The 25,055-nt window shown below is 47.4% G+C and overlaps 1 protein-coding gene across 1 annotated transcript in view; it reads left to right on the top strand.

Moving 5' to 3' along the window:
- The first annotated feature begins 211 nt into the window (after positions 1-211).
- The window catches only part of Marco (macrophage receptor with collagenous structure), a 34,836-nt gene continuing 9,992 nt past the window's right edge, over positions 212-25,055 (top strand). The window contains exons 1-9 of the mRNA XM_055604703.1: positions 212-359; positions 15,023-15,124; positions 15,664-15,888; positions 16,315-16,350; positions 18,966-19,010; positions 22,069-22,113; positions 22,378-22,485; positions 24,656-24,754; positions 24,859-24,894. Coding sequence (XP_055460678.1) covers positions 251-359; positions 15,023-15,124; positions 15,664-15,888; positions 16,315-16,350; positions 18,966-19,010; positions 22,069-22,113; positions 22,378-22,485; positions 24,656-24,754; positions 24,859-24,894 — 805 coding nt within the window. The 5' untranslated portion in view covers positions 212-250. The remainder of the gene's footprint in view (positions 360-15,022; positions 15,125-15,663; positions 15,889-16,314; positions 16,351-18,965; positions 19,011-22,068; positions 22,114-22,377; positions 22,486-24,655; positions 24,755-24,858; positions 24,895-25,055) is intronic.

The raw sequence follows: 25,055 nt of genomic DNA, 5'->3' as shown, positions 1-25,055 counted from the left end.
AGAGGCAGCTTTCCCACACAACAGTTCCACATGTAAACAGCCTTTTTTTTTCTTTAAGCAAAAATCAACTATACACTAAGGAACAGCCTGGTCGCAATAGTCAGGAAACATTGTGCAAATTAAAGAATCCTTGCCAAAGGGAAGTTGTGTGGGTCTCCAGCCAGCTGCCACAGTTAAGTGGGAGCCCTGCTTCCTCTTGGGGGAGCACTTCTGCTGGCTGCAGGGCCTTGACCACCTATAAAGCTTAGCAATGAGAAATAAAGAAACCATCAAGGAGGAAGCCTTCTTGGGGAGCACTGAAGAAGGAGCCTATTTTGACCAAGACATGATTCCTGTGATGGAGACCTTTGAAATCAATGGTAAGTACTACTCCCTAGTAATGCGATCGCACAGAAACTTAGGTTCTGTTGGTGGGAAGATGAGACAAGACCATAGGAGGTGTAGGCTTGTGTCCTGTGCATTTCCCACCTGACTCGTACTAGCTAGACTGCATCCTTCTGAAATTTATGAACGTTGACCAGATGCTGGGTCCTTCAGTGGACTTTTGCTAAAAGCCTGGTCCTTTTTAAAAGTTATATTTATACATTTCATCTTGTATAAATGCCAGCACTTAGTAAGGAAATGCCCCTTCTTAATGAGCAACTTGTGAGGACACACTGTGGTGTGTATTGAGATGACGATACAAGTCAAATGGTGTGACATCCCACAGGGTCTGAGATGCAGTCCGCACGGTAGAGGGCTTACCTAATTCAGGAAGCCCTGAGTTCGATCCCCAGCCCAGCATAAACAGCTGATGCGTGCCTGTAGTCTCTGCTCTGGGTAGGTAGAGGCAGACAGATGAGGAGCTCCAAGCTACCGTTGGCTTTTTGGCAAATACGGGCTCACCTGGGCTGTGAAGCTTTGATTCAAAAGGAAAATCGTTAGCGCTGAAATCAAAGCCGTCTATATATTTGGGTAGACACCCTTTAATACCCCTTAAGGGGCTTCTGCAATAGCCAGTGTGTTGACCTGGGAGCAGTTTCTTCTACTGTTATCTAAGACACGCTCTAGCTTCTCTGGCTTCCTCGTTAGTTCGACTCAGCTGAAACACAACTTTCAAATATTTGAATTTTTTATTACATATTTGTGTGTGTGTGTTTGTGTGTGTGTGTGTGTGAGAGAGAGAGAGAGAGAGAAAGAAGAATGTGCCAAGATGCATGAGTGGAAGTCAGAGAAAAACTTGAGTCAGCCCTCTGCTTCTACCCTGTGAAGTTTTGGGATAGAACTCAACTGGTCAGGCTTGGCATTAAGTGGCCTTACTATTTCACTGGCCCTCTAACAATGCTTTAAATGATCTCTCAGCATTGCATAACTGAGGTATCTTTTACATCTACAGGAATTTGTAACATCTAAAGTCAAGGGTGGACTTGTTTGTCACTGGACAGCTCTGATTTCCTGTTCTAGAATATGGGAATCATCCATCACAGTGGTCAGCTGGAGTAAAAGGGGGTCGTGAGCCACCTGATGTGGGTGATGGAATCCAAACTCAGGTTCTCTGATAGTGCTGTAAGTGCTGTTAACCATTGAACCATCTCTGCTGCCCCTATGTCTGGCTTTTTGGTTTTTTAAGATGGATTCTGGGGATCAAACTCAAGTCCTTATGCTTGCTAGGCAAGCACTTCACTGACTAATCTTACACACTTACGCCCTGGATTCTTTAAGATACACTGTTCTAGAAAATTCAGCTGACCAACTATATTCAGCACTACCTTCCAGATATCACCCCGGGAACAGACAGAAGACACTTGATGAATGGGATTGTTAGTCAGGAAAACATCCTCAGGGTGGGTAGGGCAAGCCCTGCCTCAGCTGGCTTTTCTAAACAATCTACCAGTGGCTGAGGCTGAGAAGTTCACAGGACACCATGGATGCAACCTGGGGTGGTGCCCGAGATCAAAACTAATGTCCCTTCTAAAGTTGAAAGAATGGAAGCAGCTAGGTCCAGAATGAGACAGAGGGTGGTAGGGGAGGGGTGACACACGTCTAGGTCAGACGCATAAAGATGTTCTAAAAAGCTCATGCTGTCCGTCAGAACTGGGAGGAATGCTCAGTGGGGTTGAAGGAGGGATGGAAGTCTTTGAGCCCTATCCAGAGGCTGGTGGGAAAGCTGGAAGGATACATAGAGGTTGAGCACACTAGCCTATAGTTGAGGTTGCCCAGTGTAAGTGGGACAGGTGGAGAGAGTAGGGTTTCTCTGCATAGTCTTCCTGGACTCGCTTTGTAGACCAGGCTGGCCTCGAACTCACAGAGATCCACCTGCCTCTGCCTCCCCCAGTCCTGGGATTGAAGAAATGCACCACCACTGCCCAGCTCTGTCATCAAATTTTAACCTGCACTTTTCAAACAAAACCACAGAAAAATGTTTGTAGTGGTATGTTCTTATTCATTCCTCCCCCTCCTCTTTCTTGTTACATAGGGTCTCACATCATCTGAATTGACTTTGAACTCCCTAGGGTGACCTTGAACTTCTCATCCTCCTGCTCTACCTCTCAAGTACTGGAATTACAGTCATGCAACACCGCAACCAGTGTGTGTGGTGCTAGGACTGGAACCCAGGGCTTCTTGCTTGCCAGGCAGATACTTCACCAACTGAGCTACACCCTCGTATCGCCACTTATTTTTTTCTACTGCTGCACAACTTGAATTATGAAATGCTTCTGTCTCCTGATTGATAACATGCTTGATAAGACATTTTTCTTTTTGATACAGGGCCTTCATGACCTTCAAACTTTATCCTCCTGAGCACTAGGTTTATAAACCTGTATTACCTCAATAGGTTTTATTGATTTTTTTTTAACTATTCAGAAATACCACGTGGAGTTTTAACTGTAAACTCCAGAAACATTCAGATGTGAGCTTCACAAACTTTTGAAATATCCCTTCCCTGAAAGCATCTCTCTCTGTATTTGTCTGTCCTCTTCCTCTCTTTCCATTCTCATAGATGCGTCATGATATCTCATTGTAGTTTGACTTTGAAATATATGCATCTTCCTCTTTCTCTGCCATGATGGGTTCTCAGTCTCACACTCACTGCCTTGTCTTTCTAGTAATGAGTCTCTAATGATCACCTGTTCTGCACTCAGTGTGCCCTGTCCAGTTTTTTTTTGTTGTTGTTGTTTTTGCTGTAGGGGTGTGTGTGTGTGTGTGTGTGTGTGTGTGTGTGTGTAGTAGGCAGTGCACGTGCGTGTGAGTGTATGTATACAGAGATCAGAAGACTACTGAAGATGTCCACACCCTTTTTGAGACAGGGCCTGGAACTTGCTTATGGCTGGCTGGTGAACCCCAGGAACCTGCCTGCCTCTGTTTCCCTGGAATTGGGATTACAAGAAAATGCCACCACACCTGGCTTTTTCATGGGTTCTGGATGTCAAACTTAGATCATTATACTTGTGTGGCAAGTAGTTCGCCAACTTAGCTGTACCCCCAACCTGTGCCAGATTATGTGAGGCATGACCGAGAAATAAAAATTACACACACACACACACACACACACACACACACACACACCACATGGATATGGTGGGTATGGCGAAGCTATCACACACAACTGGCTTTGATCTCCGAAGCGTGTCAAGTGCTAGGAGCTCTTGTTACACAGAACCACCAAGCCAGATCCTTTGCCATGAACTAGGGTTGGTGGGACATTTGAGCCCAAGAGAGGGTTCTTCCACAAGCCCTGTGTGTGAGAATAGATGCTGCCACATTTCCTGAATTCTGAACTTCTACTTGTCTGTTTCCTCTCGCACTTCCATCTTAATGTCTGCAGCTCTTGTGAACTCGGGGCCTGTCTAGACCTCCCACACCCAAACCCTCAGCCATTACCTCTCTGCTCATATGATACGCAGTTTCTACACCTCTCTCAGTCTGAGAACTTCTTCTTTCTCCTTTGAAAAGATCAACTGTGTCCTTTAACCCCAGTGCAGCCCCGAGCTAAGCCCTTCAAACTCTCCTCAGATGGGTGTGCCTCTCCTCCCTCATTGGAGGAGCTTTGTGTAATGGGCAGCAGTTACTACAGAGACTCAAAACTGCTCAAAGTGCAAAGAATAAGACAGTGTGGGTGGAGCACTCAGCCCTAAACCTCTTTCACACCCTCCCACTAAGGCTTGGGAGCATTGGGAAGAAGGGGTGGAAAGACTGTGAGAGCCAGAGGTTGGGGGGGGACTGGGCTGAAACAGTGTCTTCTAGACTTGGCAGGACAGCAGCTCTCATGACCTTACAGTAGCTGTAGCTGCCTGCATGGCACAGGATTAGGCCAGGGAACACTTCTGTATGGATGGGGGAAGGGCTCAAAGCTCCACCCTTATCTGAGCAGCCCGGAAATGGAAAGATTCTGGAGAAAAGTCCGTTTTCTTCATGAGTGTGGCCTCTGCCTGGTTGCCCCTGTCTGAGGAGCTCCACCCCTATCTGAGGAGCTTCTGGAGGAAGGAAAGTTTGTTTTCTTCAAGGGTGTGGCCCCTGCCAGGTTGCCCCTGCTCCAGTGGGTGGCATACAGCCTTGCACATACAGCCAGCCCTGACTAGACTCGGTGGGCTAGAAAGAAAGGGGGGACATAAAAATTGGGAGAGAGCTGTGGTGGGGGGCCTGGGAGGGGTTTTGGGGAAGAGTAGGCATGGCTATAATAAAAATGCATACATACATGCATACGAGATGGCTCTTGGGTTATAAGCACCTGCTGCTCTACTAAAGGACCGGATCTCAGTTCCCAACACCCACATCAGGTGACTCACAACTGTCTGTAACTCCAGCTCCTGGAGATTCAATGACACTTTTACAGCCTCTGTGGACAGACTTGTACAGAAAGCACTTTCCCAACTGAGCAACCTCCCCAGCCTCCAGAACATTATTTTGTTGACAAAGAGAAGCCTCCAAAATGCCAATAGAGAAGTTAAGATAATTGTTTGTCATAATGCTCACCTTTGACCCCCAGCAGCAACCCCCAGGTGTCTCTACTTCCTGCTCTAAGACACCGTGAAGCCTTCTCCTGACACATGATCACCCCAAAGTCCCTTCAAGCTCCACTCTGCTGCTGGGGCCACTGTGATTTTACACAGGCGTTCTATTCCCTGTCTCACGGCCCCACCCCCAGCCTCTCTCCGGCCTTGGCTCTCCTGGAACTATGTAGGCCGACTACCCATGAACTCACAGAGATCCTCCTGCCTCTGCCTCCCAAGTGCTGGAGCTAAAGGTAGGAGCCACTACACCGGGCTGTTCTATCTTGGACATCTTTATTAAAAAAAAAAAAACCTTTTCTTGTGACATAATTATGCAGAGCCGCAGAAAGTAGGGAAGTACATCCAAGAAGGCCTTTTGTGACCTTTCACCCAGCTATTTTTTTTTCCAGGCATGGCTTCTTGCACAGTTTTGGTACAATCCATAATTAGATGCTGATACATCCCACAAAGTGTGGACACACTCATGGATGTGTGTTTACCATTCTGTATTCTAGCGAGGCTTTGTAGCCACAGACAGTCCTCAAGCCTCACAGGCCGTCATTCACACTGCCAGGGCTTATCAGTCCCCTGTCTCTACAGCTGTGCTATTTTGGAAACGTTAGATAAATTACAACCTATGTAACTTTCTAAAGACTAGTTTTGAGGCTAGCAAGAGACTCACTGAATAAAGGTAGTTACAGCCAAGCCTGATGATCTTAGTTCAACCCCCACCATCCACATGGTGGAAGGAGAGAACTGATTCCCAGAAATTGTGCCCTGACCTTCTCATGTGTCACACACACATACATACACACACAGAAATAAAAATGTAATACAAGATTTGCTTTTAGTTTTCTCTTTTTACGTGTCTAATCACACATGTGTGATGCATGTGTGTGCATTTGTGTACATGTATATGTGCATGCACACATGCCATGTCATGCAAGTGGAGGTGGAAGGACGACCTCAGGTGTGGGGTCTCAGCTCCTGCCTTGTTTGAGACAAGCTTTCCCATCTTGCTCCCAGCCTTGCACTCCTTGGGATTCTCTTGCATTCTCCACCTGCACCATAAAAAGCTCTGGGCTCCCGCTGTGTGCACTGCGGCCAACATTAGAGGGATCCTGGGTTTTCTGACCACATCCTCACAGTTTCACAGCAAGCACTTTATCCACTGAGCCATTCCGCCAACCAGGGCTTTCCATTTTATCACATGCTCTAATTCCCTGGAGAACCATTCAGTCAGCTGGATCCCAGAAGTTGGTTCTTATTAATGGCTAGTGACTCACAGTATGAATTCAATATGGTTTAAGCGTCCATGCTCTGAGGGGCATTAAGACTGTTTCCTCTTTGGGGCTACCACAAATAAAGTTGCTATAGCTATTTATGAAATCATAACTGAATGCACATTCTCACTTCCGCAGTGTCTGAAGAGAGACTGTTTTAGTGCTGGCGTGCTGATTGTTTTCCACCATCAAACCACTATGTAAGAGCAGAACTCTCCTCACACACAGGCAAACAGGTAACACAATACACAAGGTCTCAGAATAGACAGAGGTGCTTCAGGCAGTGCTTGTCAGCGTTGTGTGACATGAAGGCACGCTCAGGGAAAACAGCTCATGTCGAGTGACCATGACTTCGGTGAAGTCACGCGATGCAGCGCCGACAACAGTGAAAAAAGCACTGTGGATTCATTACACGATTTTGGATTAGGTCTTGGTCGCTGAGCATTGAGAAACCTTTTGCTGCTGTTATTTTGTGCCCCTCCCCCATTCAACAGGGTCATATAGACCACAAGTTAAAAACCAAGTGCACTTCATGACCTTTGGCACAAAGGTCCTGGGAAAATATTCACAAAACATATCACGTGACCTATAAAGAGAATTCCATGGCAGCGTCACAAAGTGGGCTTTCTTCTAGGCATGCAAGGATGGTCCAACAACAGTTCACAGGTGGTAGGAGCAGCCTTCCATCACTTCCAGCGTCTCGATTACCGCGTCCGCATCGCACAGTCATTTCTCACATTTCATCCTTCTTCACAGGATTGTTTTAGTTATTTTTTTTAATTTTTTATTAATTACACTTTATTCATTTTGTATCCCCCCATAAGCCCCTCCCTCCTCTCCTCCTGATCCCACCCTCCCTCCCGTTTCTGCATGCATGCCCCTCCCAAGTCCACTGATAGGGGAGGTTCTCCTCTTCTTTCTGATCTTAGTCTATCAGTTCTCATCAAAATTGGCTGCATTGTCCTCTACCGTGGCCTGGTAAGGCTGCTCCCTCCTCAGGGGGAGGTGATCAAAGAGCAGGCCAATCAGATTATGTCAGAGGCAGTACCTCTTTCCCATTACTATGTAATCCACTTGGACACTGAACTGCCATGGGCTACATCTGTGCAGGAGTTCTAGGTTATCTCCACGAATAGTCCTTGGTTGGAGTATGAGTCTCTGGGAAGTTCCCTGTGTTCAAATTATCTTGTTCTGTTGCTCTCCTTGTGGAGTTCCCGTCCCCTCCAGCTCTTACTATTTCCCACTTCTTACATAAAATTCCATTCACTCTGCCCATCAGTTGGCCATCAGGCTCAGCATCTGCTTTGACAGTCTATACTGCAGAGGCTTTCAGAGGCCCTCTGTGGCAGGTTTCAAGGTTGTTTCCTGTTTTCTTCTGGCTTTCAGAGGCCCTCTGTAGCAGGTTCTGAGGTTATTTCCTATTTTCTTTTTCTTCTGATGTCCATCCTCTTTGCCTTTCAGGATGGGGATTGAACATTTTAGTTAGGGTCCTCTCTTTTGCTTAGTTTGTTTAGATGTACAGATTTTAGTGGGTTTATTCTATATTGTATGTTTATATGAGTGAGTATATACCATGCATGTCTTTTTGCTTCTGGGACAACTCACTCAGGATGATCCTTTCCAGGTCCCACCATTTACCTGCAAATTTCATGATTTCCTTATTTTTCATTGCTGAGTAATACTCCATTGTATAGATGTACCACAGTTTCTGCATCCATTCTTCAGTTGAGGGGCATCTGGATTGTTTCCAGCTTCTGGCTATTACAAATAAACCTGCTACAAACATGGTTGAGCAAATGTCCTTTTTGTGTACTTGAGCCTCTTTTGGGTATATGCCTAGGAGTGGTATGGCTGGATCTTGAGGAAGCGCTATTCCTAGTTGTCTGAGAAAGCGCCAGATTGATTTCCAGAGTGGTTGTACAAGTTTACATTCCCATCAGCAGTGGAGAAGGGTTCCCCTTTCTCCACAACCTCTCCAGCATGTGTTGTCCCGTTTTAGTTATTCTGTGCCCTGAGCTTTCCACATACAGTTTAGTATTAGCTTGTTTATCTATAACTATTTAAAAATCTTGCCGGAGCACTGGTAGGGATTATGTTACGGCTATAAACGGATGTATGAATAATTAACACCGTTAGTCCATACAGGTTTAATCTATGTACATAGAAGAACTCTTCATTTCTGGACTTTTTTCCCCCTAAAGTTGAATTTCGTAATTTAAAGTATATGGATCCTGTATCTGTTTTGTTAGATTTACATCTGAAATTTTATTTTCTTTGGACTGAACATCAGTATTACCATGGGGGTGATTTTTTATTTTATTTTTTGGGTTTTTTTGAGACAGGCTTTCTCTGTGTAGCCTTGGCTATCCTGAACTCACTCCGTAGACCTGGCTGGCCTCGAACTCACAGAGGTCTGCCTGCCTCTGCCTCCCGAGTGTTGGGATTACAGGTCTGTGCCACCGAGTCCAGCTTATTTTATTTAGGCCGGTCTGTGCATACATGTGTGTATGCTTGTGGGTGCCTGTGAAGGCTAGAAAAGGGCACCAGATCTGTTAGAGCTGCCGTTGCAAGTGGCTGTGAGCCTCCTGGTGTGGTTTCTGGGTTCTGGTCTTTTGAAAGAGTAGCAAGTGCTCCTAACTGCTGGGCACCATCCCTCCAGCCCAGGACTATGCTTAATTTTGGTTAGCAATTACTTTTTATTAAGATACAACAACACATTAAATCTTATATGATGACCATGCATCATACAGCTTTGATGGGCTGCTTATTAGTTCTATGGATTTCTTTTAAAGATTATCAGGGATTTGTTATATCAAGACCCTCTCTTCTGCAAATAGGAACATATTTGTTTCTTTCCAAGCTTCATCTCTTATCTCCTTTTTGTTGTTTATTACACAGAAACTCTCCATGACTATATTAAATAAGAAGGCAGAAGTGGACACCCCTGCCTGGGTCCCAGACTTAAAGGAAAAAAATTGAGTCTCTCACAACTATATGGCATGAGCGTTAGATGTTTTCAGATGACTTTATTATTATTTATTTTTTAAATTTTATTTCACTTTTATGTGTAAGTGTGTGTGTGTCCCTGTATATGTATGCACATATGTATGCCCATAACATCCAGGAAAGGGCATCAGACTCCCTGGAGCTGGAGTTGCAGGTTGCTGTGAGTCCCCCAATGTGAAGCTGAGTCCTCTGGAAGAGCAGCAAGTGCTTTTAACTGTCGAGACAACCCTCCAGCCCCCATTGTTGGAAAGTTTCTCTCTAAACTTGGAGTTCCTAGATTCCCGGGTTAGACAGCCAAGGAATCCTCCTGTCTCTCTCCCAGCACAGGCATCACGGACGAGCACCACCAGTCCGGGCTCTTTACATGGGCTCTTGAGATCCGAATCCAGATGATCATGTTTGTGCAGCAAGCACTCTACTGACTGAGCCAATGACCCAGCCCCAACTTTGTTCTCTCCACACCGTATTGAGGTCTGTTTTATGATCCAGGTTGTGATCAGTTTGGAGAATGTTCTGTGTGTGTTGGAAAAGCATGTGTCTTTCGCCGGTGTTGGATGGAGTGTTCTGTAAATGTTCATCAGGTGTTCACTGATGGTGTTGGATGGTGTGTCTTTGCTGGTTTCCCTCAGTTGTTGAGAGCAAGGCATTAAAACTGAAACCTCCGATTATGCTGTTAATTTGTATCTTTCTCCTTTCAGCTGTATGGGTTTTTGTTTCTGTGGTTTGAAGTTCTGGTTTCCTCTAGGTAATACGGAGTTGTGTTATGTCAGCCTGCCAACATGCGTGCCGACTGGCAGACCGGGACTGCCTAGAGACACATCAATATCCACACGTTAGGGCTTTAACAAGGCCATCTTATCACACAATCTCTGTTTTTCCCCTCTTCATCATCCATCCAGTTTCCTTGCTTATTTTCTGTTTTTTTCTTTCTTACTTTCCAATGACTTATTTGAACACTGTTTGGAATTCTGTTGGAATGTATCACTTGAAGGGGCTTTGTCTTGGCTACTTCTTCCTTGCCAAAATAAAGTTCCCTGACAAAAGCAACCAAAGGAAGAAGAGTTTATGTTGGCTTAGAGCTCCAGAGGGAGAGTCACCACAACAGGGTAGGGAGGCGTGGTGGCAGGAGCCTAAGGTGGCCACTCACATGGCATCCAGACACTGGAAGCACAGAGTTCATAGGAAATGGGGTTAGGCTACAGAGCCTCAAGGCTCTCCCCAGGGATTCACTTCCTCCAGCAAAGGTCCACCTCCTAACGTTTCTGCAGCATTCCCAAATAGCACCACCAGCTGGAGACCAGGCCACACACATGAGTCAGTGGGAGAGCACAGCATTTAAACCACAACAGTTCTTTCAGAAGCTTCTCCCGGCATTGTAATAAACTTATAGAATATGCCACAGCCTGTTGGAATTAGTGTTTTTCCCACTTCAGGTCAAGTATAAAAATTTTATTTCCATTCCTCAGTTGAGGGACATCTGGGTTGATTCCAGATTCTGGCTATTACGAATAAAGCTGCTACAAACATGGTACAGAAATTATACATTTATGCAATAGAATACTACTCAGTATTTTAATTGTATTAAATGAAAAGCAAGGAAGTCATGAAATCTGAGGGCAAATGGAGAGAACTAGAAAAGATCATCCTGAGTGAGGTATCCCAGAAGCAGAAAGACAGACATGGTACATACTCACTCATAAGTGGATATTAGACATATAACATAGGATAAATATACTAACATCTGTACACCTAAAGAAGCTAAGCAAGAAGGAGGACCCTGGGTAAGATGATCAATCCTCACTCAGAAAGGCAAATGGGATAGACATCAGAAGAGGGAGAAAACAGGGAACAGGACAGAAGCCTACCACAGAGGGCCTCTGAAAGACTCTACCCAGCAGGGTATTAAAGCAGATGCTGAGACTCATAGCCAAACTTTGGGCAGAGTGCAGGAAATCTTATGAAAGAAGAGGGAGATAAAAAGACCTGGAGGGGACAGGAGCTCCACAAGGAGAGCAACAGAACCAAAAAATCTGGGCACAGGGGTCTTTTCTGAGATTGATACTCCAACCAAGGACCATGCATGGAGATAACCTAGAACCCCTGCACAGATGTAGCCCATGGCAGTTCAGTCTCCAAGTGGGTACCCTAGTAAGGGGACAGGGACTGTCTCTGACATGAACTCAGTGGCTGACTCTTTGATCATCTCCCCTTGAGGGGGGAGCAGCCTTACCAGGACACAGAGGAAGACAATGCAGCCAGTCCTGATGAGACCTGATAAGCTAGGGTCAGATGGCAGAAGAGGAGGACCTCCCCTATCAGTGTACTGGGGAAGGGGCATGGGAGGAGAAGAAGAAGGAAGGACGGGATTGGGAGGGGACAAGGGAGGGGGCTACAGCTAGGATACAAACTGAATAAATTGTATTAAATGAAAAAAATTAAAAAATTAAGGAAAAAAGAATTATGGACTTCTTTTTAGGAGATGCAGTCAAGCACTACACAATTGTGAGCAACTGTCTGCAATTTATATAAAATAAATTGTTATTGAAAACTTACATTTTTTTTATTCAAAGTATCTATCAACTAAATAAATATGGCTGAAGTTAGGAAAAAAATTATTTCCATTTATGTCCTTCTCCATTTTAAAAATGCAATTATTGTAAGAATTTCCTCACCATAAATTACATACAATGTAGGAAGACAGCATGTTTGTTTTCAAACCACAAGGTGTGATTTTAGAAACCTGAAGAGGGGTGGGTGTGTGTGCGTGTCGCTGTTTCTAACCATTCCATTATTCTCTTTCTGTTTTGAAATTGTAGGCCTTCTATTCTCATTTCCCGTTTGGAGAATTTCCTTCAAATTCTCTTGGTCTCCCTTCATCTGAGAATGTCTATATTGTCCATTCATTCCTTAAGAATCTTTTCATTCACAAGAGAATTCGTGGTTGGCAATTCTTCCTTTCAGCACACCGAGCACAGTATGCCACTTATATCTGATCTCCATGGTTTCAGATAGAGAATTGGCTGTCATTCAGATAGTATGTCTTTGCAGATAATGTGTTCTTTCCAACTGCTTTCAGGATTTTTCCTTTGGCTTTTAAATGTTCTCTGCCTTTAACTTTTCACATTTGCATGTGTGTTTGCATGTGCAATGTATTGCTGTGTGCTTCAGCTCTCTAAGGTCCCAGCTTGCTGGGGTGTGCATTGTGAGCATTCAGGAGTGTGCTTTTGTCCCTCTGTGCCCACAGACCCATTTACAGTGGCCCCTTGATGTCTATCCAGGATAGCTCCAGAGCCACAGAAAGGTACTAAAAATAGAGAGACTATTGAGTTCCTTGAGCAATATGATGCTGGGTTTGCACAGAAGCCACTCAGTCCTGTGTGAGATGTAACACGCAGTGGGGTGGGAAAGTCAGCTATGGCAGAGCTGTGCGTGCATGCGTGCGTGCGTGCGTGCGTGTATGTATGTGTGTGTGTGTATGTGTGTCAAATGCTCATGTATATGAAGATATCACAGGTCATCCTCTGGGAGTGTCATTCCTCAGGCACTAACCACCTTTTCTTTCTTTTTGTTAATTTTTATATTTTTTCTTCACAATTTGTTCATTATATATCCTGATGGAAGTCCTCTCGCTCAACTCCCCCCAATACCACCTTTCTCCCTCTTCCCCATCCCCTTCCCCTAGTTCACTGAAAGGGGGAGTTCTCCTCATCTGCCATCTGCCACAGCTTGTGAAGCCTCATCAGGACTGCCTGGATCCTCTTCCTCTGTGGCCTGGCAAGGCTGCATCATCAGGGTCGAGTGATCAGAGAGCAGTCAATGAGTTCATGGTAGAGGCAGCCCCTGTTCCCCTCACTAGACCACTTTTCTTTTAAAGACAGGGTCCCTCTCTTTACTGGAACCCACAAAGTAAGCTGTCACAGTTTGAAATGTCTTCCTGAAATGTCTGCCATGTGTCCCTCTTTTACCCCAGAGAAGGCTCTGGGGAACCCCCAGAGGCTGTTTTTAGTCTTCCAGCTAGGGAAGTTCTGTCTCAGGAGCCAAAACCATTTGGAAGAGACATTTCCTTTGTATTTCTGCCACCTTCAAAGCGATGAACTAGTCAATGTGAACACAAGAGCTTAATCAGCTTTCCACTGTGCATAGAATGTATACTTACAAAGCACAACTCCCGAGTTCCTAGACACCTGTCTTTAGGTGAGATGGAAACTCTGAAGTCCTTTCTGTATGTGTGGGGTGTGTGCATGCATGTATACGTGTTCGCGTGTGTGTGGGTGCACGTCAGAGGCGTGCATGGACACCGAAGGTTAACACTGACATCCTCAATTACTCTGTGCTTTATTTACCGAAACAGGGTCTTTCAGGGAAACTCATTGGTTCGCCTGGCCGCTATCCCCCCAGTGCTGACATGGGGGTGACCACACCTAGCCACTATTTATGTGTCTTCTAGGGATTCAAACTCTAGTCCTCACCCTTGTAAGGCAAGTACGTTACCCACCCAGCTATATCCACAGGCCAGTTCTGAAAGCATTGAGAGTCAGGATAAACATCTACAACCATTCCCACAGCGAGGCTCTCTCTTCTGTTCGCCTTTCTCCAAGGTCTCCCTCTGTGCTCTTGCAACAGCATTTTTCATGATTGGTCTTACTGTCCCCACCCTCACCTCTGATGCCTGGAACTCTGCCATACTTGACTTTTCTACCCCATTGCTTATCACATCTCACACAGGACTGTGCAGCTTCCGTGTAAACCCCACATCATATTGCTCAAGAAACTCAATAGTCTCTCTGTTTTTAGTACCTTTCTGTGACTCTGGAGCTATCCTGCATAGACAAAAAAGAACCATGGCATAGGGATCTGTGGGCACAGAGGGACAAAAGCACACTCCTGAATGCTCACAATGCACACCCCAGCAGGCTGGGACCTTAGAGAGCTGAGCAAGGTCATAAACTCCTGTTGTTCTCGTTGTTCTGTTTAATAGCTTGTGCTGCGCATGTTTTACAATGCCACACAGCTTTAGGTACATATGCACACGCGCGCGCACACGCACACGCGCACACACACACACACACACAAAACAAAAGCCCAAAGACCAAGGAAGTAAAGACATGAACTGCAGACCTGCATCTTATGTCCTATTAACTCACTTCTCTGAGCCTTACAGCATGTTTAGGAAACTGGAACAAACCTCTCCATCCTCCCAGACTCTGTAAGTGCAATGCAACCTATAACTTTAATGATTCACTGTGTAAGCATTAGTGACTTCAACACAGACAAGGCATCACACTGGTGTTGAAGACTGAGTAAGATCTATCCACCTGGCTATACAGGGCATGGAAGCCACACCAACCTCATGTGTCCTTCTGAGGGTGCACACCACTTTCCTTCCCTTCCCCTCCTTCCCTCCTCTCTCTTCCCTTTTCTTCTTTTTTCCTCCTTTTTGTCCCTTTCCTTCCTTTGCTCTTCCTTTTTTTCTTCCTCTTTTCCTCCTCCTTCTCTTTCCTTTCTTTTAAGGAAGTGCCTCTCACTGGCCTGAGCTCACCAAGGAGGCTAAGCTGCCTGGCCAGCAAGTGCTGGAGATCTGTTTTCATGCCTCCAGGATGAAGGACTAAAGGTAGAACTTCTTGCCTTGTGGCAAAAACAGGAACAAGAAAAGTCCGGGTGCCTTTTTTTACCTTTTGAGGAGTCCCCTGATCTCCAGATTGTGGCCTGGTACAGGCTGGCTCCTTCTCTGTGCCCCTGCAGCCATCACTTCTTGTATTCCAGATCCAATGCCCAAGAAGAGAAATGGGGGCACCTTCTGCGTGGCCATCATGGCCATCCACCTGATCCTGCTCACGGCGGGCACTGCACTGCTGCTGGTTCAAGGTGAGGTGGTCCTGGTCCTGTGTGGTTCCTCCTGGAGTGGTCGCCTAAGCTCCTCCAGTGTGAGGTTCAGGCTAACTGGGGGCATCTTGAGAGGACTGCTGGCCTCTTGCGAGGGCACAGTGGTTAGACCCACCGAGGTAATGGAAGAGTAAAGAGCTGTGTGTGTGTGTGTGTGTGTGTGTGTGTGTGTGTGTGTGCGCGCGCGCACACACATATGGAAGCCAGATGACAACTCGGACACATCTGTGCACCTGTGTGTGGAGGCCAAAGGACAATCTTGAGGATCATACATCAGGCATTGTTCATTTTCAGAGACAGGGTCTGTTTCTGGCCCAGAGTTCACCAAATGGCTAGGCTGGCTGGCCAGCAGGTCCCAGGGAGTCCATCCTGCCTCCTTTTCCCCACAGTGCACTGAGTTTGTGATTGAAACTCCATGCCCTACGGAAGTTATGTACACATGACACAATATCAGGAACCTGCCCCTCCTTGTTCCAGGCTTCAAGGAGGCCTCTAAATGATGCGGTGGGTGGGGCTTCCAGTTCTCAACCTGCAGGAGCAGCTCAAGGTCGTGGAGATGGACTCTGGCAATGGGACACTGGCTGCTGGGTACAAGGACAAGCGATTCTCACTGCAGCTGGCATGTCCCAAAACACACCTGGTACCAGGAGGACCAGGACTGCAAGTCCTGCAGGCCCAGCTCACCCAGGTCTGCACCAGCCAGGAGCAACTGCGTCAGCAGATTAACAACCTCACTCAGAACCCAGGTACCACCACACCCAGTGTCTGTGGTGATGGGGATGAAACCCAGGGTTTCCATGCAAGCTGAGTGAGCAAGTGCCCAAATCAGTTACACACCCAGGCTGCAAAAGAGGCATTTTGACCAGCACAGAGAGGCTTTCCCTTAACCTTGGGAGCCTCTGAAACTGGTTTGGGGCAATGCCTGTATATGCCAGCAATCTGAGTATTTGTATACTTCCCCAGTGTCCCGGGTTGGGAGTGTCCAGTTCCTAGTCTCTCTAAGATCGCTTTTCTGAATAGATTCAGGTGTTGTTCAAACCTCCAAGGCCGGAAGACCTACAAGGGCCCAGCTTTCCAGTGCAGAGTCTGTGAGCTCTCTGTGGGGCACAGGAGAAAACCAAGCTCCGCCTCCACACCCTGTATGTCTTCAACCCTCTCTTCTTCCCTTACAGATCTGCTCCGGATTAAGGGTGAACGAGGCCTCCCAGGTAGGTTCGTTTTCTGTCTGACCCACCCTGCTCTTCCCTCAAACCTTCTCTCCTTAGCCAGAGCCTTCTGGGTAAGGTTTTCTGAGTTCAGCTCATTTTCCAATGATCTGCTTCCTCTGCCGCCTCGTTCATGGGATCGCCTCTCTATCTGGACAGGCTTCCGCCGTCCCCCGTCCCAAGTGATTGCCTTCTTCTCCATCATTCTAGGATAATCCACCTATCTCCTCTGCCCTTCTTCCCCAAGGCCCCAGGTTTCCAGAACTTTCCTTGTCCCCCAGAAGCACTCCTGTCAAATGCCTTTGACTTAGCACGTGACATTGGTGCAGGCCGTACTTCTCTCGTACCAGGCTCTGCTCTCCCAGGCTGTAATGACAACACAGTTATGTCTCCTTGACTCAACCCTCACCTCAAAGGGATTAAGAGATGATTTATTCTGAAACCAAATATAAATGGCTCTGGGCCAGGAATTCGGACACAGGTTACCTCAAATGCCATGTTCCAATGTGGTAGGTTTCCTGAAATTTTGATACTAACAGGACAAAAGAAAACCATAAATCAGGGTGTTTTAAAAATACATTGGTGGGAACATACGGTAGGTAGATGAATGCAAAGCAGGAAAACTCCTCAGCCTTCAGGCTGATAGAAGCTAAGGGGTCTGTTTGCTCATTCTAGAAGGATTTTACCTAATAGCCATGAGGACATTAGACCGAACACAGAAATAGTCAATAAATACCCTTTTACTGGGCTAAAGACAATCCAGGATAATTAGGCTCCTGACCTGCAACATTCCAACTCTCCATCATGCAGGCTTTAATCAGTCCAAAACCCTGTAGAATCTTTACCACAGTGTGGCTCGTTTCTGGGAAGTTCAACTCACACTGACAAGACTGAAGCAGTGTTCCTGGGAGCCAGAGCTGTGGGAGTCTGGGATTCTCAGGTTCCATCCACTAGGCAACTATCTCTCTCCCTTACCTTATGGTTTGCCTAGCTTGGTCAAGGCACCCCAAAGGCTCATTCGACAGCTACTGAGGGCAGGGGGCGAGGCATGGGGTTCAGAAATCCTGGCTTTGCCTCAGGCATAGGCAGCTAGCTGTTAGCAGCAGCAAGCATCTCTGCCCAGAGCCACAGGCTTCCTCACACAGATGGAGCATAGCCTCTCAGGCAGGCTTGAGCCGGTACCTGAAGCCACATCTTTGTGCCTCCCTTAGACATCATCTTCACATTTTCTTTTCTTCCTTAGTGCCCAGGCCACATGCTTCTCAGAGAAGCAGTGTCACCCTGGCTCTTTGTTTCCTTCAAGGCTAGCCTGCCCTTGAGGCTGAGTGAATGCATCATCACCTCCTGTTGCTCAGTTAGTCTCTGCCTCCATTCTTCTTCATCCTCCAAGTCCAAAAGGGGCCCAGGGTGCACCTGGAATTCCTGGCCTGCCTGGGCTGACTGCCAAGAAGGGGGAAAAGGGGGTTGTGGGTCGTGATGGAAGCCCAGGTACTTTCTCTGTCTTCTGACCCTGTGTTCTTACCCCTCTCCTCCAAGCTATCCCCTGAATCCTTTCTTTCCTCTGTCATGAATGAGGAGATATCTCCTTCTGAATTCCCTCTGGTCCCAATTGTGGCAGGAGGAAGAGATAACACTGGGGACACAGGTAGAGTGAGTATCCAAAGTTTATTTTTACCAAGCAAGAAAGGAGGAAGGGGGTCTGGAGAGAAGGCTCAGCGCCCAGAGTGCTGGCTGCTCTTGCAGAGGGCCCAGGGCCGGCTCACAGCATCCATGTCGAGTGGCTCACAGCCACCTGTAACTCCAGCTCTGGAAGACTCAGCGGCCTTTTCTATCCCCTCACGCGGCATACATGCACACACACAAACATACAACCACATAAATAATGTTTTAAGGGAGAAAATGAAATACAACCTGAAAAGTAGACAGCTGTCCCAGCCAGGGGCACCAGCAACTGGCCCGCTCCTAGGTCTGGACTTAGCATCACCGCCTTTGCCTCCCTGGGCACTTCAGGGTGTCCCTCTTCCTGAGTGAGGGAGAGGCTTACTCTTTTAAAACACGGTTGTTGTTTTTTGTTTGTTTGTTTGTTTTGGGGTTTTTTTGTTTCGGTTTGTTATGTTTTGTTTTTCTGATGACATGTTTGAGTGTGTGTCTGTGTGGGACGGTACACGTGAGGACACTGTTGGGAGAAGCCAGATCCTGGAGCCTGGGTTACAGGCATTTGTGCCCGATGTGGGTGCTTGGAACCGAACTCAGGTCTTCTGAAAGAGCAATTTAAGTACCCGGGCCTCCCAGCCCTGGATGTGGAGGCTAACCCACAATTCAGTTCGTTGCAATTGGTTGCATTAGCTGTGGGAGCATGTCTAAAGGTGTACTTACTTGTGAAATTGAGAAGCTCATCAGGAAAAGGGCAATGGCGCCGTGTGTGTAAATTTCAAGGAAGGATTTGGGGGAGGTGACCCAGGTCCCCCTGAGACCAACTCTATTTGTTTTGGTTTTCCCACAGTCCTGTCTATCCTCCTAACTGCTCAACTTATCTGTCTCATACCCAGGCAGCTACAAGCCCTCTTATTATCTTCCCCTCGTTTCCTAACTGCATGTTTTGACCCTAACATCTCCAGGTCTTCCAGGACCTCAGGGCCCGGCAGGTGTCAAGGGAGAGGCAGGTGAGTAGATGTCATGGGAATATATGGTGGGCTTTCTCAGTGACAAGGACTCAGAGTATAAACCTCATGGCATGGGTCTCTTCGGGGGAGGCAGCTTGCATGAGACGGGGTGGGCTGGGAGGTGAGGGCAAGTCCACAAACAGGAGTGCTGCCCAATGATGCCTCAGCCTGGACAGCCCAGCTGAGCCTTCTCCTGTGAGCCCACTGGGAAGAGTGTAGCTCCATGGTCCTCAGGGACTGAGTCATCCGCACACACGCCTTTGTGACCCCGCCTCCCTCACCTTCATGCCCCTCGGTTTCTTCATACATAAAATGGAGCTGAGACTTCTGCGAGGTGTGTTGTTGTTCACCCACCATTCTCTTTCTGTGTGTGCACGTGTACACATATGTATTTCATCGTGGTATGCATGTGTCCATGTAGAAGCTGAGTCAACCTTGGTGGTTATTCTTCAGTGCTGTCCACCTTGGGTTTTGTTTTTGTTTGTTTATTTGTTTTGCAACAAGGTCTCTCACTGGCCTATAACTTTCCAAGTAGACTAGGCTAGCTGGCCAGTGAGCCCCAGGCACCCACCTCCTCTGCCTTCGCAGTATTCTGACTACAAATGTACACCACGACTCCTGGGGCTCTGGAAGTTAAAGTCCTCACGCTTGCAAGGCAAACACTTGACTGAGGGAGCCACCTCCGCAGCCCGCTGCTGTTACTGTTCTCTGAGCCCAGGCTATCCTTGAACTCTTCATCCTCCTGTCTCATCCTCCTGAGTACTGAGATTACAGGCATGCATCACTCTACAGGCTTCTAGATGATGACTGAAAATCCACTGTTGCTGCTAGGTCATGTTTTAGGTTCCTTTTTTCAAGCTGAGGCTGAGACCTGCCCTGCTGTCTTAGCCACTGCCATGGCTCTGTCAGAGTAGTAGACGCAGAACATGTGCTCTCTCTCTCTCTCTCTCTCTCTCTCTGTGTGTGTGTGTGTGTGTGTATGTGACTCTGTCCCTCTCTCTCTCTCTTTCCCTCTCTGTGTATGTGTGAGAGAGAGACAGAGTCTCTCTTTCTCTTCGTCTATCTGTCTCTCTCTCTGTCTCTCTATTTCTCTGTCTCCCTCTATCTCCCTGGAAACAAAACCATAGGGGAGTGACTGTCAGCCTTCACAGAACCCTCCCAGAGCCCGTGGTTTACCCTGCTGCACTGGAATGATGCAGAGTCCTAAGAACTTTTTTTTCACATTTTATTCACTACATGTCCGATGGAAGCCCCTTCCCTCAATTCCCCTCAGTCCCACCCCTCTTCCCTCTTCTCCTCATCCCCTTCCCTAGTCCACTGAAAGGGGGAGTTCTCCACGATTGCCATCTGCCCATAGCTTGTTAAGTCTCATCAGGACTGCCTGGATCCTCTTCTCTGGCCTAAAACCTTTTAACAGCAATGAACAGAGCCAGCTGGTTTAGGTAAAAGGGGGAATAAACAACCCAGCAGACTTGCCCCTCCAGAAAGCTCCAGCAGGCACAAAAGGCATCTGGTGAGCAGAGAAAGCTACTTCCAGGAACTGGCTCCATTTGGAAGACAGCAAACAGGATCCCGGGGAGCCTGCTGCTCTGCATCTAGGCAGGGCTTCTCCAAGAGGCTTTCAACTTCGGATACGAAGACTATGGTGTGGTGAGAAGTGTGCAAACATCTCACCCCATACACATTTCACCACCACATGCTCATGCACACTTAGGCACATTTATTTACAAGCACATGTCTACACACTTTGTTGTGTCTTCACACTCACACGCTACACACATACAGAGCCAAACATTCAAGCACACATATGAACACACGTGCCTGCACACGCTTGCATCCTCACACTCACACCACCCACAGAGCCACATACTCATGCACATATGTGAACATGTGTGTGTACACATGAATACTCATGCCATACATCCATGCACTCATATACATGTATATATTTTGGCATACAAGCATCCTCACACTACATAGTCATGGAAGTACACACTCACCTATTCATGCACATGTGTGAGCATACATTTATACACACACATGCATCCTCACAGTTAGGCGCCCACACACTCATACACACATGTAGGCTTCTGCACACACACTCCAGTGCTCAAACTTAGGCACAGCATACTCATACTCCTGTGTATGCACCTGCGTGTATACTCTCATGCCTTGTGCACAAATGGCCTCACACTCACACAGCAGGCAGGCTACACTCTTTAGGCGCAGAGAGAAAGGGGCATGGAGAAGGTTCCACAGATCTCAGAGATAGCCGTTAGCCAGGCCACTGGGAGCGACAGGCCCGGCCCATTCCTAGAGGCAAAGTCTGGGGTCTAACTCTTCCTCTGGCTCCAGCAGGCGCATGCAGAGCAGGAGAGAGCTGTGTGATCTCACTAAGTCCCAACACTCCTCTCATGCTCCATGGAACCCGCAAACCTAACAGGAGGGGGAGGTATCTGCTATGATAAAATGGAGACGACAGCCCAAAGCAGCTGGCACCCCCGGGAGAAGCTGGCACTCTGGCATCACAAGGAGCCTTTCTCCACATGTGGCCTGGCAGCCTGTCTTCCCCCCTTTCCTCCCTCACCCACCCTCCGGACTCTCTCCATTTCTCTTTGTGCTCACCGTCCTGCCCCAGTTGTCTTCCCCTTGGAATGCCCTCCATCTTGGGCTGGACTCTGCATGGTCACCTATAACCCTCAGTGTCTCAGGAAGGGGCCATTGTTTCCCTACTCTGTTTATGTCCTGGCACAGGAACGCTAGGGCCCGGTCATCACCAGCCCCATTTTACAGATAAGATCATTGAGGCAAGAGATACTGGGGTGTCTCCCCCTGCTTGGAGAGACAGCCATGATTATAGTCTTCCTCCCATGACCATGCACTAGCCAAGCCTTTGGAAAAACAGTCACCTCCATCCAGATCTGCCTGGGACTCTGCCACATAGACTTGTGCATTTGGATCTTACCATTGGGAACCTGTACTACCTTGGAGGCCTCCAGAATGTCAGGTAACTGAAAAGACCAAACCACAGTGACCGAGTCTTCTTTTTACCTCACAGGCCTCCAGGGACTCAGGGGTGAACCAGGGAAGCAAGGAGCTGCTGGTAACTTGGACTTCCAATGCCCGTAGAACATCTGTCCCCATGCACTCTCTCTATTGCCCTGTCCTCACTCCTGAGGGTCATTGTCCCCCCACTATCCTTTCTTCCTCAAGTCTTGAATAAGCTCACCAAGACCAGCAAAAAGATGAGTTAATGAGTGTGTCCCTCAGGTCTTCCCTGGCGATCCCTTCCCTCTGCACTCTGCTTCTATCTCTAGAAGCTCACTTGTGGTAGGATAAAGGGTGCCCACCTCTGTTCTCATCACAGGTGTACCAGGACCTCAAGGAGAGAAGGGCAGCAAAGGTGACAAAGGTCTCGTTGGCTTCAAGGGAGAACCTGGCACCAAGGGAGACAAAGGGGACCCAGGCCTTCCAGGTAAGGGTTGCGTTGAGTGTTGCATTCATGAGGAAGCTGAGGGAGCTGGGAGCCTGTGTTTGTCTGCTCTGGCTGAGAACAGGGCTTGGCCCAAGAACTGCCTGCCTGGTTGTTTAAAAGAAGCCTCAACTGTACCCCCGTTCTTTTGAAAATAAGTTAATTTCAATCGATACATAATCATTCATGTTTATGGGTTACTGTGTATTACGTATTTATACAAAGATCAACCCAAGATATTTGACTTATCTGTCACCCACACATTTTTTTTCTGTGTGATGAGAGTCTTCAAGATGCTTTGCATGGAACTGTTTGGACTCATAAGGCGAGGACACCAGAGTGAGCTCCTCCCCCTGATGGGGCCTTTGCCCATGGCATTCAGTCCATTGTTAGCACTTGGTGTCCCCCTTGGTAGCCACCCTTCTGAAATGTATGTGTGACAGATTGTGTGTATGCGTGTTTACATGCTTGTACATGCATGGCTGTTGAGTGTCTTGCTCAATCACTTTCCACCTTATTTCTTTCTATTTCTTGTCTGTTTTTTGTTTTGTTTTCTATTGAAAGTAGATTGTTTTCATATGTATATTATGGTTTGTTTCACTGACCCCTGAGCTCACTCACTGTCTGGCCACCAAGCCCCAGCAATCCTCTTGCCTTCTCCTTTCAAGCTCTGGGATTACAAGCATGTACCACCATGCCTGGCTTCTTATATGGGTGCTAGAATTCAAACTCAGCACTCAGGCCTACACTGCAGGCACTTTACCCACTGAGCCATCTCCCTGGTCCCAGGAAACATTCATCCTTTATGTCTCTAATCGCCTAGACTCCCTCCCAAACCTTGAACTAGCCTAACCCGCTCAGACCCAGGGGGCTGATTCTTGCTCTTGCTGTCCTCTTCAGAGTCATTCCCTAATTAATCATGACCTCGTTCTGAATTCTGGAAGGGACCTGGCATGATACCTGAGTCCTCTCCCAAGCCCTTGTTTAAAAAAATAGAACAGAATAAAAAGCTAGAGAGATGGATTTCTTGGTGAAGTACTTGCTGTAGAAGTATAAGGACGCGAGCTTGATCCCAAGAATATATGTGGAAAGGCAGCATGGTTGCACTTGCTTGTAATCTCAGAGCTGGGGAAAGAGAGACAGGCAGGTCCCTGAGGCTACCTAGCCAGCCCACCTGTTGAGTTCCTGAGGCAGTAACATACCCTACCTCAAAAGCAAAACAAGGCAGGTGGCAGCTGAGGAGCAACACCTGCAGTCCTCTGGCTTCCAAACTCATGTCCACGAGTACCCACACATACACTCGTACCCACACACTTGAGTATACACAGGTACACACTTCAATAAAACAGTACATTTAGGTATTAGAGAATTGAGCCATAAATCCCTTTTGGTAAAATGTCTGCCAGCTGGTCTAGTGGACAGCATGAAAGGCTGCTTTGGGGTAACAGTCCTACTGAAGACTTTCACCCAGTGGGAACAGATCTGGGTGTCCACACCCAGTTGACAGTGTGACCTCAGTGGCTCTTGGAGTGGCTACTACTGAGCAAGCCCACTGTGCAGCCCACCCTTCCTGCCCTTCAGGAGGGAGGCTGCCCTCAATTGATATGCACCAGGTACTAAGGGAAAGGAGGAGAAAGAGACAGAGGACTCAGGAGAGGACTGGCTGGATGAGTTCTGAATGCTGATGACAAGTGGAAAATTTGAAATCTTGGGTGCCAGGGAAGCCCGTGTCTGTGACCGCAGCCGGGCACAGAAATTACTGCATTGTTTTTCTCTTTCCCAATGACCTTTGCTATTCTTGGCATCTGGGGGATGCTTTCTAGAACATTCAGATTTCAGTCTGAGAGGATATGAAAGACAACCCCCTAAACCCCCAATGAATCCCCAAAGTACTGGGTGACCCCAGGCTGGGATCCTTCTCCTGGGGATGAGGGTTCTGATTGGGGTCCCAGGAGCCCAACCAACACTGTTGTCAGGTTGTCTGGCCAATCTGTCCTGAGTTGTGCTCTGTCTCTGGGGAAGGGGCTCATTCCTGGAGGGCTGAGACTAGATCTTCCCCCTCAAGCACAGGGTGTTTTATTTTGGAATTTTGGGAGAAACAGGAAATGCCTGAGTGGGGCTGTTTTACCCTTCTTCAATGTCCAACCTTGATTTCTTTTTTCCTGTGTTACAGGAAACAAAGGGGACACGGGCATGAAGGGTGACGCAGGGGTCATGGGGCTCCCTGGAGCCCAGGGAATGAAAGGCGATGCTGGAAAACCAGGCCTACCAGGTAAGAGGTTGTGCTATAGGGCCAGAGACCTGAAGGCATTCCCTTCTCTCTGGTAGCTAAGACAGTAAGGGTGACAACATTCTTATGAGTGCTATCCATTGCAGGTTTGGCTGGATCTCCTGGAGCCAAAGGTGATCACGGTAAGAGATGTGGGCATCTGGACAGAGCCGCTGTGGTCCCAGGGAAAGTCAAGTAGAGAAAGTTGCCAATTATCTCCCTTCCTCCCTCCCTCCCTTTTTTCCTTCCTTCCTTCCTTCCTTCCTTCCTTCCTTCCTTCCTTCCTTCCTTCCTTCCTTCCTTC

The sequence above is a fragment of the Psammomys obesus genome, unplaced genomic scaffold (genome assembly GCF_907164565.1).
Source record: "Psammomys obesus unplaced genomic scaffold, mPsaObe1.curated_primary_1811, whole genome shotgun sequence".
Taxonomy (NCBI): domain Eukaryota; kingdom Metazoa; phylum Chordata; class Mammalia; order Rodentia; family Muridae; genus Psammomys; species Psammomys obesus.
Note: the sequence above shows the minus strand (reverse complement) of the source record. Positions and strands in the feature narration are given on the sequence as shown.